Below are 12572 nucleotides of genomic sequence, written 5' to 3' on the forward strand. Positions count from 1 at the left end.
CAGTAGATTCAGGACTATGTACTTTCAGCTGAAAATTCATCAGCTTATCTGAAATTGCCTTTATCAAGGTTCCCAATTCCTGCCTCATGCCAAGAGAACCTCTCAGGTGAGTTATAGCCAACACTGGACCCCGTCCTGTCAGCAGACTACTGCAAAGAGAAGAAGTTATTCAATCCAGGACAGGTTTCTAAATTCTGGACTTCCTATGTATCAGCCATGAATTTTAAACTTTGAGTTCTCAAGAGCTGTTTCCCTAAAGATGCAGAGAGAGATTTAGGTGTGGAAGGCAGCAATCCCTCTTGGAATGTAACTCATAGACACAAAACTCTAAAGAAAACATGTTGGCATGTCTCATGCATTCAGACAGACAGTGGAAGCAGCAATAATAAGTCACTTATTCCCCCAACAAACCCATAGCCCAATCATGGCCATTCCTCTGGCAAAAATCTCCCCATTTCTCAACTTCTGTCCCAAGGAAGGGCTTCAGGATTTTCACAGTAGATTACTCCATTCAGAAAGGAGTGCAGAGAAAGACAAGTAGCATAATTTAAACCAGACACTGTCCCAGTTAAGGATATTTCACTAAAAATGCCTTTGTTCTGAACTTATGAGTGAATGTCTTGGCATTCTGAGAAGCTGAAGAACAATTCCATTGATGCCAGGACTGAATCCATTTTGAAGAGCTGGTTATGCTTTTTAAAGAGATAATAAGTACTCGAGGATGCAAGAAACCCTTCAAACAAGGTAAATGTGAAATATTCAATCTTTTAAACCTGAAGACTCCAACTTGGCAGTAAAAAGTCTTGTATGAAAAAGGATCAGACACTGGGGAGTTTGGTTTTTATTGTGTGTGTTCTCTTGTATTTAACTCTCCTTGGCACAGGAGAACATCTGTGTTAATTGTCTAAGCAGTAACAAAAATTACCTTTGAGGGGAATTTGGAGAGTGTTGCTGTTACTAGCTTCAAGCAAAATCTATAAAGTAGTTTCAGAGTTGTTATTATTGTAGTAGGAATGGAGGCAAATATTGTTCTGGAGTGGGAAATGGGAAAACTGGGATTAAATCCTGGTTACTGCATGGTTTCAAATGTGTCTTGGGGCAAAGGACTGTTCTCTGCCTTTGCCCTCCATTTGTAATGTGGACATGCTGTTATTGTTTGGGTACCATGGTTTTTCTGGACATTAAATTGTTTGATGCACTTAATAAGCCTCCTTGAAGGTGATATTCACTGACACCATCTATATTTTTCAGCTGGAGATAAGTGATTTTGAAGTACTGTGATGGAAAGCTGTGACACTGAATAAGGTTCAGAGCTCAACTTTGCTCTCAGCTATGCTGGGATTTTTATCACAACTGCCAATGGGAGCAAAGTGACACTGAGCAAGAAGCTGCCTCAACTCCAGGAAAGCCTCAGAACATTAAAAGCTTGTTTAGGTTGAGTTGTTGCTACTGCTGCTCCCAGACTGTTTTTGTAAGCTGTCGTTAGAGACATCAGTGTCAGCAGACAGGGTTTAGTGGTAATGCTATCTGACACCAGGTTAATGGGGGTCCTGTGAGCCCCAAGCTCTGCACTGGGAGAAGGCATGGTGGGGCTGCTGAGACCGGCCCAGAGGAGGGGGATGCAGTGCTATGTGACACTAAATGTTGCTGAGGAGGGTCTAAAGGTTATCCAGAGAAAAGGTGATCAGGAAGAGCTTCTCAGCTGGACATGACAGGCCAAAGGGAAATAGCCTTAAAAGATATGCAGATGTGGCACCTGGGGACATGGTTTAGGGGTGGTGATGGCCATGCTGGATTAATGGCTGGACTCAATGATCTTACAGGGCTTCTCCAAGCTAAATGATTCTATAAGGAGTGGCTTATCCTCCTTTAGTCAAAATTCATGTAGTCTCATGTTGGAAGAGACCACCATAGCTCTGGGTGCTGGCAAGACCAGCTCAGACCTCTCTGCAAAAAGCCATACAAATACAGGCAGATTCTGCATGGTTGCAGCAGAGGCTGACACAAAGAAGTGATATCCTGAGCTCACATCAGTGCTGACCACGCCAGACACCTCATTAGTGTCTGTCTAGAAACAAGCTGTTTGAAGGAGGATTGCTTTCCCTTGGCTTCAGTTGTGTTTTTCTCCCATTGTCCAGTGACAGGCCTACCACTGGTGTTTGCTCCTTTTGCAGTTATCTCTGTGCTCTTTTCTGGAGTGCTTTCCGTACAATTAAACTCTGATGAATCCTTTGATTCACACAAATTCATCCTATTTATATTTGTCTCTTTGTAAGGCATCAGTGCCTGCCCATGGCAGAGGGGTTGGACAAGATGACATTTAAAGGTCCCAAATTATTCTATGTTCTCCTTTCAAATATATTTCAAAGCCTGCCCATACCTGGGATGCGTAAAAATCCCTAAGCTAGAAAAGTAAACAAAATATTAGGAACCTAGCACTTGAACAAAGATTTTTCTGTCCATTCTTTAAGCTATTTGTATTAACAAGTATGAACACATAAAAGCTCTTTGGCACTCTGGGACTAGAGAAGTAGAAAATGTTTTGGATGGAGATGTCAGCTGTTCACAATGGTTGTTTCTGAGTGGCGCCTGTTTACTTTGCTCAGAAACTGGCACTCCAAGACTTCAATCCAATTGAAAGCACCTAAGCTGAGTCTGTGGAGAGAGTGTGGGTAACTCAGTCTTGAGTGGTTGTCTTTCTCCATGATGTCAGGCACACTGCCCAGCATGAGCATCTGGACTTCACTGGGTGGCCTGGATATCATCAAGGCAGCAGCTGAAATGGGGCAAACCCACTAAATGCCTTGAACCTTCCTTTCAAGTCCTCAGATCTCTTTTCACACCAGGTTCAAAGGAATGCAAAGCTACACAGGTAGGTCATAAGTGTAGGACACTCACAGATGGGTTAATTTACTGCAGTGCCTGTGTCCCTCTCCATATTTGATGATCAAGTGGTGTAAACTTTCAGATGCGTTGACCACTGTGTCCCAGTTGAAATCTAACCAAAATTAATTTTACCTGCAGAACCATGAAACTGTACATCATCTTCTTACTGACAGTGCTGAACACAGGAACCACAGAGGAAGCATCCTGTGAAATGGTAAGGCTGTCTCCCTACTCAGGTCCTTTGAGATCCTGAGACTGAGGCTGAGATCCCCTTGTTACAGGCACTGTACAAACAGCAATAGTCTCTGAAAAGGGGAATACTCCAGGACCAGACTCTCTGTGATAGCAGAGAAGGGATTTGGTCAGGTAGGGGGATGAGTAGCAGGCTGTTCTTGACCTGTTCTTTGTCATAGTGACAGCACATAAAAGAGGTGGAGTAAGTGAAGTGGGAAGAAGGGTCATTATCTCAGTTTTTCTCTAAGAGGTAGCTGGTTAAAAGAAATTGGACCTGTTGCCCAAGACCATACAGGGATTCTGTGACTGAGACAGAGAAAGAACACAGACCTAAAATCAACTCCTTTATACAAGCCTATGTTTTTTGTGCTCTAAATAAAGCATCTTCTGTGAAACACATATATACCAACCCTTTTGTAATAACAGAGAGACTGACCTCCTCTGCCCTGAAACAGCATTGCTGCCAGGGAGGTTGTACCTGACTTCTGCTGGAGGGAAATGAAGTGACAAAGCCTCTTGCTCTAGTACAAAATTTGTTCCTTGAATTTTTGCAAGCACCTGGTGCAGTATTATAAATGTTATTCACAGCTGAACTTTCTCCCTTCCCTATCAAAGTGCTTCTGATTGTAACAGGCCATTTAAAAATACCTTTTTTTTTCCTGAACATTGAAGCTGCTCAGCACAAATCCTCAAGAATTTCCAAAATAGGGAAAAATTATTTCCTAGCTGTACACAACTCCCTCATGGGACTGATTCCATTCCTGCCCACCCTGACGTTTTGCTGCACTTCCTGAATTCCAAAGAAAGTAAGACCTAATATATATAAAAAGATCTTGGGAAGGTGACTGGGCAGCTCAGTTCATTGGCTGGAGAGGCAAGACTGATGAAGCCACTGTCAACAGTCAGCTTGGGTCCCATGTATCATAGTCACATGAAAGCTGGGCTAGACATGCAGTAATCCAAGCAGATTGGTCCCATCCCATTTCTTGATGGGTTACAGACCAGACTGACTGCTGAGAAGTAAACACATACTTGTTTCTACCATTCCACTGCTTTCATCAGGCTAACAACCCATGGCTCTACTAAACTGCAATAAATTTAGCTCTGACAGAAAACATGCTGCAGTCAAGGGCTGGGATGCTCGTTCAATATAAATTAATGGCTCAGCATTGCTATTGTCATTGCTGATTGTCTTCCTTCAGAGGATGTTTGGTCCAATGGAAGGTGGTTGTAAATCCAAACACAGCTTAAAGAAAGAGGGAGCTAATGGTTTAGTTGGGGGTCTGTTGAAGTCCTGTGTTATTATTTTTCATCACAGCCTTACATGGTACCTTCCCTGTGGTGACACCTTTAGAATAGCATAGGCTCAGAAATGGAAGATTTCATCTCAAGTCTCCTGGAAGAGGCATGAGTCAGAAACTTGTGCCCTCCTCTGACTCACCACTGGTGCTCTTGTCATGGAACTAGAGTACTAAAAAAGGTTTTAGGAAGTGAGCAGTCCCTACCAGACCCCCTCAGCACAAGAGTGAGCTGCACTGATTATAGAAGTTATCTACCCATTTGCAAGACAGCAAAACACAGCTTAAATGTCAGGAGCTTCTTCCAACCTCACCTTGCCTTCCATGGACAGGTAAGGCTTCAACTAGATCACGTTTGCCTCCCAAAGAAAGATATTTCTGATAATTCATGTTAAGAGGCAAAGGATAAGCTTTGAAATAATTTATAGAAGGGAGAGGATTTTAGAAAATTCTGTCTCACCTTGCACTGAGGTGATGCAAGAACATGTGCACAACGAGTTATCATAGATCTGCTAATGTGTGGTACCTGGGCAAACTGCTATGGTGTCTCAGTTTAAAAGAAAATTAAGATGTCTATCTAGACTAGGAAAGGGAGCCTCTTCTCAAAAACCACCACAACCTTTGAAATTAAAAGTCTTTAATCAGAAAATGTATACAGAAGGATAACAGTTATTAACTACAAATCTATATATAACCAAAACCAAAATAGAACAAACAGCTAGACTGAAACTAAACCCTTCAAACGAATACAGTCCTCTCTCCCTGCCTCTTGGGTGCAGTTCTATTTATGGACAGCAGGGAGAGATGTCATGCCTCTGGAGGCAGCGGCCACAGAAAGTCACTCCTGGACTCCCACAAGGCACAGAGGCGACCAGGGAGAGGTGGCGCGTCTGAAAAGAGAAGTCACGTGGAAAAAATTGCGATCACAAGGGCCAGGATGAAAACTTTCCCTGTGGGCAGTGTAGGGATCCTCCTCTTGTCCAAAGGCGTTGGGGGTCGGGGGGTGGGTGACTTCCTGCAGATGATGTCGGCCCTCTAGGAATCTGTAGCAAATCCAGGTATCTCTCTTTGATGGGCAGCACACAGTGCGCAGAGTCAGGCAGCTGAACCAGGGTAGCTCCCTCCAAGGACTTCCACTAGCCCAGCAAATGGTGATTCACCCCATTCCTCAATAAGAGCCCAGAAAAGTGTGGCAGAAACATGGAAAAACCACTGTCCTGCCCCACATCTCCAGCCATTAAGTGGGAATGCAAAGCGATCAGCCACTCATTTGTTAGCTGGTAGTGGGGGGTTGGGCATTAGCTCCCAAACTTCTGTGTTGGTAAGGGAGAGAAAAATTTCGTGAAAAATTTTGAAACTGTAACATCTGGTTTGGTTGTGTAACTGATTGTCCACCTGGGCAGCTCTTCTGAGAACAGTCATGGACACTATGCAAGTGCAGGTCATTGCCAAGTGACTCCAGTCCAAATTCTTTGTTGCAAATGTTCATAAGTTGATAAAGAAGAACATGAGTGGAGACTTGGATCCAGCTGCTTTTTTTTTCAGAATACAAGTGATGCTTAGCTTTTGACCTGTTGGGTCATATTTTTTTGCCAGCACATGAATAGGATCAGACACTGAAGGGATCAAATGCTCCTCACCCTGCAGTACTTTTTGCCCATGGATTTGAAATAAACCAATGGCAGCAGTGGCAAAGATGATGAAGTCATAATATGAGGGAAAATCCTCTTTTCCAGTCTTAGACTGTCAAGCAGTGGTCTGAAAGGTGGGAGGAGGGAAGACACACCAAACAGATGCTGTTAGCTCTAATATGCTGAGATATTTTCTTCCTACTGCTGATGAGAATGAAATTCATGCAATTTGAGCCTCAGGGGAGAAAAGATGGTGCAGAAGATAAATTTGGTGGGGATCAAAACTGTCATTGAAAAGCAATGAAAGTTTACTAAGAAGACTGGGGGAGGAAATGTTATAGGAACAAATGTCAGACAGCGGGAGGTATAGATTTGACCACCTTTTTTTGCCATTTGGAGGGTTCCATGGATGTAAATTAAAGGCAAAATCCTGCAAGATACCTGGTGATCTGGGGCTAACTTCTCATCCATCGACTTCAGTGAAAACTAGCCAGCTGACATCGACAGGGGGTAGATCAGGACTTTGCTAAGGTGCTCATTGCCCAGAAGGAGTGGAGAATGCTCAGCACTTGTTGAGATCTGCCTCAAAGTGTGGGAAGAAACCTGACATCTGCCTTAGGCTGCAAGGCACTTGATGCTTTCTCACTCTGTATTTTTGTATCCTTTTGGCTTCTCCCTCTCCCTCAAACCAAACAAGAAGAGGCTTCCTTATTCTGTCTTGGAGCTAAGCCAACTTGGCTCATTTTAGCTCAAAATGAACAATTCTGTGGAGGTTTTGCAAGAAAGAAATAATGTCAGGAGAAGCTGGGGGTTATTTAAATGAGTTGGAAGGGAAAAAATGGAACGGCTTCAGGTTTTAAGAACCAATTTACATGGGATCTTTGGGAAATATGTATCATATGAAGGAATGTGGAGCAGGCTGTATATCTAGAGTTTGGATAAGCACTTAAACTTCTCTGGCATATTTTTGTGTGGTCTCCAAAATTCAGATGATGCAAAAGAGTTTCACAAAACTTCTTCTAAACAGACTTGCCAGTTCGTTCACCTCTAAGTTCACATGAAGCAAATGTGGTTTAATATTTTTGAATTCTAATGTTTCTTCAATGTCTGAAAAGCTTTTTACCTTGAAATCTGAATCCTGCTTCTCCACAGAAGTTAAGATTCACAGATTTTTTTTTTACTTCTTTCCTTGTTGATTTTTGTACAAACCTTACATGCCCCAGACACCCAAATACATTCATAACAAGAGTTTTCCTCCAGTAAATTAAATGCTGCCTAAGCCTTTCACATTCTGCTTCCTCACACTGCCATATGTTCTCCTTAATAACAAAACATAGCTTGACATTAGTGCAAGGATGCTCATGTTCGTGTTTCTGATCTTGCATATGAACACACACTTAATTTTTGTCTGGACATAGACTGAACCCTAGCTGCAATTAAACAGACTTGCAACTGGAAGATGAATTTGACTTTGATGCTTGGGGGTTTTTTCTCCATCTGCTGCTGAGAAGTGACCTGAAAAGGCATGACTCTCACTGCACATCTCAACTTTTCCCCTCTCTCAAGCTGGCTAATTTGTCTTTTCCATGTTGTATCACAGGTGTCTGGTGTGGGTGGTTTCACAAGGCATGCTCCCCATGCAAGAAGGAAACTGTTGCCTTAGGGAAAGGGTAAACTCGGATAGTAAAAGCAGAAGAGTTTGGAGAGTTTCATCTGAAATGTTTCAGTTGTTGAGTGACTCATCTGGTTAATGATGTATTGCTTAACTAAGCCATGGCTAAAGGAAGACATGATCAAATATCCGAGGGTGTGAATATGAAGGAGAGACAGGGTTTGGGCTATAGGACACTTTTACATTTTTTCACCTCCTTGCTTTGGGACTCATGCTGCCAACAGAGTGAAGCTCTTCTAAGTACTGCTTACTATTGCAAGTAGAGTTTGAAAAATCTAATACAGTGATAAAAGTAAAAATTAAGCATCAGATCAAAAATGAAGAAATAGTGCATGATTGTAAAGAAAGAAAGGGTAAAACTTCTTCACTTGCGGCTATTAAAATGAGTCCAAGAGAAAGATATAAAAAGGAGAACGTCTGGTAGGCATCACATGCAAATAAAGTACTACTATTGTAAGTCAGAAACGTTTAAAATTAAATAAGAGCTGTTAGCTGCCAAGTGTTAGGATTGTTGCTCTTGCTGTCTGAGTGCTCAGAGAAAGTGATGTGATTAGTGTTTCAAAAGAAGGATCTGCCTGGATGCTAAATGTTATTTTCCTTATATTTAATGCAAAGATTTTTTCATTTGTCTTGTGACAACCCCTTTTCTCTCTTTTTTTGGCAGGCTAACTCACAAGTATTTTGCCACAAAAAAGACCTTCACCAAATCCCTTATGAACTGCATATGAATGTAAACAAAATAGATCTGTCTGGAAATCTGATTCAAAGCATCTCTGAAATGCCATTATCATTTTACACTTCCCTCCAGTGTCTAGATTTAAGCTCTAACCAGATAAGCTTCATCACACCTGGAGTGTTTGCACACATGATGAGTTTGCTGGAAATAAATTTAGCTAATAATCACTTACATGAGCTTGCTCAGAATGGAACAGAGGGGATTGGACTTTTACCAAAGGTGGAAAGAATGGACTTGTCCCATAACAATCTGTACAATGGGATGGCTGAGTATTTCATTAAACGAGCTCCAACACTGCAGTATCTTTCCTTGGCAGACAACAGTATTGTAATGATATCACACAATATGTTTCAGGGATCTCCCAGTCTGGTGGAGATAGATCTTCAGAGTAATATCATCATGGAAATTGAAGAAGGTGCTTTTGAGACTCTAGTGAACCTTTCCAAACTCAATCTCTCCACAAATTCAATTACTTGCATCTCTGATTTCAACCTCAGGCAGCTGGAGATACTTGACCTTAGCAGGAATAGCATTGAGACCTTCCACATCACAAAGTCAGAAGATGAATATAGCTTAAGATGTCTGGATCTGCGTGAAAACAAATTGCTTCACTTTCCAGTCTTCCCTCAGGTAAATAAACTGGTAACTCTGAATTTATCAAATAATTTAATCCAGCTCACTGCTGAATCCCCACATAATAAAATGGACTACATGGAAAACAAATGGCAAGATGCTTCTTTTCATCTTCTTGATCAGAGGCAAAGTAGAAACATAAGTTCTCTTTATTTATCCCAGCTTGTAAATTTAGACTTAAGTTATAATGAAATCAAATCCATTCCAGACAAATTCTTTGAATCAATGTTGTCCCTTCACACCCTTAATCTCAGTAAAAACTGTCTTCAGGCGTTTGTAGTGACTTATGACAGTGCACTGATGTCTCTAACTGTCCTTGACTTGAGCTACAATGCTTTGCAGAACCTTCTCCTTGATGCTGACGCATTGCCAAATCTGAAGGAGCTTTTTATTCAAAACAACCGTCTTCAGATCCTGCAATTTGACATCTTCTCAAGTCTTCCCAGTCTCAGACTCCTTAATCTACAGAGCAATAATATCAGCCTTTGCAGCATGTACTCTGGATTAGCTAAGCAAAGACTTGATGGAAAGGAAAGTGGTTGCATATCATTTGTTGATTCTCCTGCTCTTCAGTACTTGTATCTAGCTGACAACATGCTGAACATCCTACCAGCGTGCACCTTCTACAAGACTTCTCTGATTGTCTTGGATCTCTCCATGAATCCCGGATTGAAAATAGAGGTTAAAGCACTGTCAGGACTGGAAAAGTCTCTGGAATATTTGTATTTACAAGGAAATAGCCTGTTGGATTTAAATATAGACTTGCCTTGTTTTAGTCACCTTAAACATTTAAACCTCTCTGAAAATCAGCTGAACTGGCTGCCTAAGTGGGGTAGTGACTCTCCACTGGAAGTTCTAGACCTACGGAATAATAGGTTCAGTATATTACAGAACAGCAATATTTTAGCATTAGAAAATTCACTTCAAAACTTATATCTCACTGGGAACCCACTGAACTGCTGTGGAAACATCTGGCTTTCATCAATGATCCAGAACAAAAATGTCCAGATTCCCAACGTGGAGCACTTAACATGCCAGTATACCCAGAACTTCAGGTATCAGGAAGAAATGTTCATTTGGAACATTAGACCAGAAGACTGTGAGAAAGAAGATATGAAGAAAATCAACTTCCTTATTGTATTAACATTTGTATTGGTTTTATCTTTGATCATCATTGGTGTGGGTTCATTTTTTTGCTTTCGCAGGCAAAACTTTAACCATCAGTTTAAAGCATAGGAACACAAAGTAGCTTGAAAATGGAAGAAATCAGGTGCTACACTGGCAGTGTGTAGAAGTAAAGGGTAAAAGTCTCATATTTGATTTTTAACTGTGGATCTTAAGATAGTTTTGAAGTGCCCCTGATCTGCACCGTTGTAGTGGTCTGGGTGGCAGGGACTAGGAGGAGAATTTGCTGTGGTTTGCACTTGCTTATTCACATGCTGGTCTGCTTAAAAAATTCATACAATGATAGAAGAGGCCACTGTAAAATGCTGCTGTTGTTTTGAGGGATGTATAATTTGAAATAGACCAAAAGAAAAAGCTCTCTAAGGTCTTGAGACCTGAGATTTTCAACTAATCTCAGAACTCATTGATTACATCAGCCAAGTAGAAAAACGCTCCTCAAAGTTATGTGCTTCGATTGGATGTTTTGATTTGGTCTGAGCTTCGTTTTTTCTTAACTGGTTAGTTCCTAATCCTTCTTAAACTGAAATAATACAAAGATATGCCAGAGTGGATCAAAACACAATCTTCACTCCTTCCAGTTGGTTGCAAATTTCCCATGAGTTCCAAAACAATGAGAATTTAACAAAACAAAACAAAACAAAAGGCAGTTTGTGTCTGTTGTGTTCATGGCTGCCATCTAGAAAATCCACAGCTGACCATGGGAACCAAAGACCTTGGTGGCAGGAACCTCTTTTGATATCTACCTTTATTTGTTAGGGTGTAGGTCCAGTCACCAGGGCAAGACATGAGAGGCAGATGAAGTCAATTAGTCCTGGCACTTAGTGCCCATGAGAGATGTAAAAGAAGTCTGAAGCATGAAACAACTGCACTATACGTTACCCAGACCTGCTCACTCAAAAAATCACATGTCCACAGTTCAATTAAAAGAGAAGAAATATGCCCTTTATGTGCAATACATCTTTAACTGGGTTTAATGTGAAGAAATTAATCTCCAGGGTGAACACTTTTAAGAAAAATCTTGGAGAATGAATTTCAGCCAGCTAACATTGGACAAATATTTTTATTTCTAAGGACAACTGTTGGGAGTTCACTGCATACAGTTGCATTTAAAGAATAATATATATCTATTTTTAAAGGTCACAGAAGGTTAGACTGCAAAAGATATTTTAAAGGTATTGTTGTGAAATGATACCCAGGAAACCTAGTCCTGGGACATTATTCATATCAGATGTCCACTATCTCTCCCTAAAAAGATATTATAGTCTAGAGGACAGGCTGCAAGAAAAGTGATATAGTTCCTCATTCTGTTATTGATTTAACATGGCTAACTTGTTCTGTTGGTAAAAGTCGACACTGACATACCTTATGTTCTGTACCCTGTCAGAAAATTCACGGTTTTGAAGAAAAGCTCACCAACAGGGGGAGCCTGACCTGCTAACGTGTTTCAATGGCACTGGCAGGAATTATATCAGGTTTTCTGTTAAGCCAGGGAACTGTACATTAAGGCACATAAGAGAAATAGAGTTCAACCCAAAACCTGACCAGATAAATAACTCAGAGTCAAACAGCTGCTCCATGATATGTTTCTTCCAGCTGGTGAATGTCAAAATTAACACACTGTAAAAAGGTGTGTAATTCTATTTTTAAAGCAGTTATGTAAGAAACTGGCTGGTGGTTTTCACTGTGGAATTTTATACAATAAAAAACTTCTTTAAACTTTGTAAAAACCACTGGGTTGTGAATATATTAAAGCACCAGCTTAGAATGCTCCATAGATTAAAATAAAGTACTTCATATTTTTCTGTGGTTTTCAGACTTCACCTTTTATCTCCTGGTTCTGAAGCAGGGACAGCTGTTCCACATCTTAGTAAGACCAGTGAGGAACAAGCTGATCTACTGAAGATGTAGGCAAAAATTTGGAACAGGTTTTCCAGAGAACGTTGTGGCAGCCCCACCCCCGGAAGTGTTCAAGGCCAGCTTGGATGGGTCTTTGAGACACCCGGTCTGGTGGAAGGTGTCACTGCCCTTGTCAGGGGGGTTGAAATTAGATGGCCTTGAAGATACCTTCCAATCCAAATGATTCTGTGATTCTGTGATTCAACACATTTGCACAAAGCATCAGCAGCAATGGGGCCTGATCAAATGTCTACAAAGGCCCATGCTAATCGTTGGCTCAAAGCCTTATTCTTGAGGCAAAGTGTTTGCACAAGCAGCAAGCCCAGGGATTAGCTGGAAGTCTGATGCTGAAGCTGATGATCTTTTCCTTTGGTGCGAAGGCAAGTTGAGCTGTGTGCCCA

General features: G+C 41.2%; 1 protein-coding gene across 1 annotated transcript; it reads left to right on the forward strand.

Annotated features, from left to right (window-relative positions):
* Positions 1 to 721: 721 nt before the first annotated feature.
* Positions 722 to 10591, forward strand: LOC139679757 (transforming growth factor beta activator LRRC32-like). The gene is made up of 3 exons (XM_071571782.1): positions 722 to 744; positions 3025 to 3100; positions 8386 to 10591. Exons 1-3 carry the CDS (start codon positions 722 to 724, stop codon positions 10324 to 10326), a joined length of 2040 nt encoding a protein of 679 aa, XP_071427883.1. The 3' UTR covers positions 10327 to 10591.
* The last annotated feature ends 1981 nt before the right edge of the window (positions 10592 to 12572 follow it).

This window comes from Pithys albifrons, chromosome 1, assembly GCF_047495875.1.
Source record: "Pithys albifrons albifrons isolate INPA30051 chromosome 1, PitAlb_v1, whole genome shotgun sequence".
In the NCBI taxonomy this organism is placed as follows: Eukaryota; Metazoa; Chordata; class Aves; order Passeriformes; family Thamnophilidae; genus Pithys; species Pithys albifrons.

What these genes read in the sequence shown, in the direction of transcription:
- LOC139679757 (XM_071571782.1), top strand. Translation starts at nt 722, where the DNA reads ATGCAAGAAACCCTTCAAACAAG. An exon ending in CAAGAAACCCTTCAAACAAG is followed by an intron (nt 745 to 3,024) that starts GTAAATGTGAAA and finishes TTTTACCTGCAG; the next exon opens with AACCATGAAACTGTACATCA. An exon ending in AGGAAGCATCCTGTGAAATG is followed by an intron (nt 3,101 to 8,385) that starts GTAAGGCTGTCT and finishes TTTTTTTGGCAG; the next exon opens with GCTAACTCACAAGTATTTTG.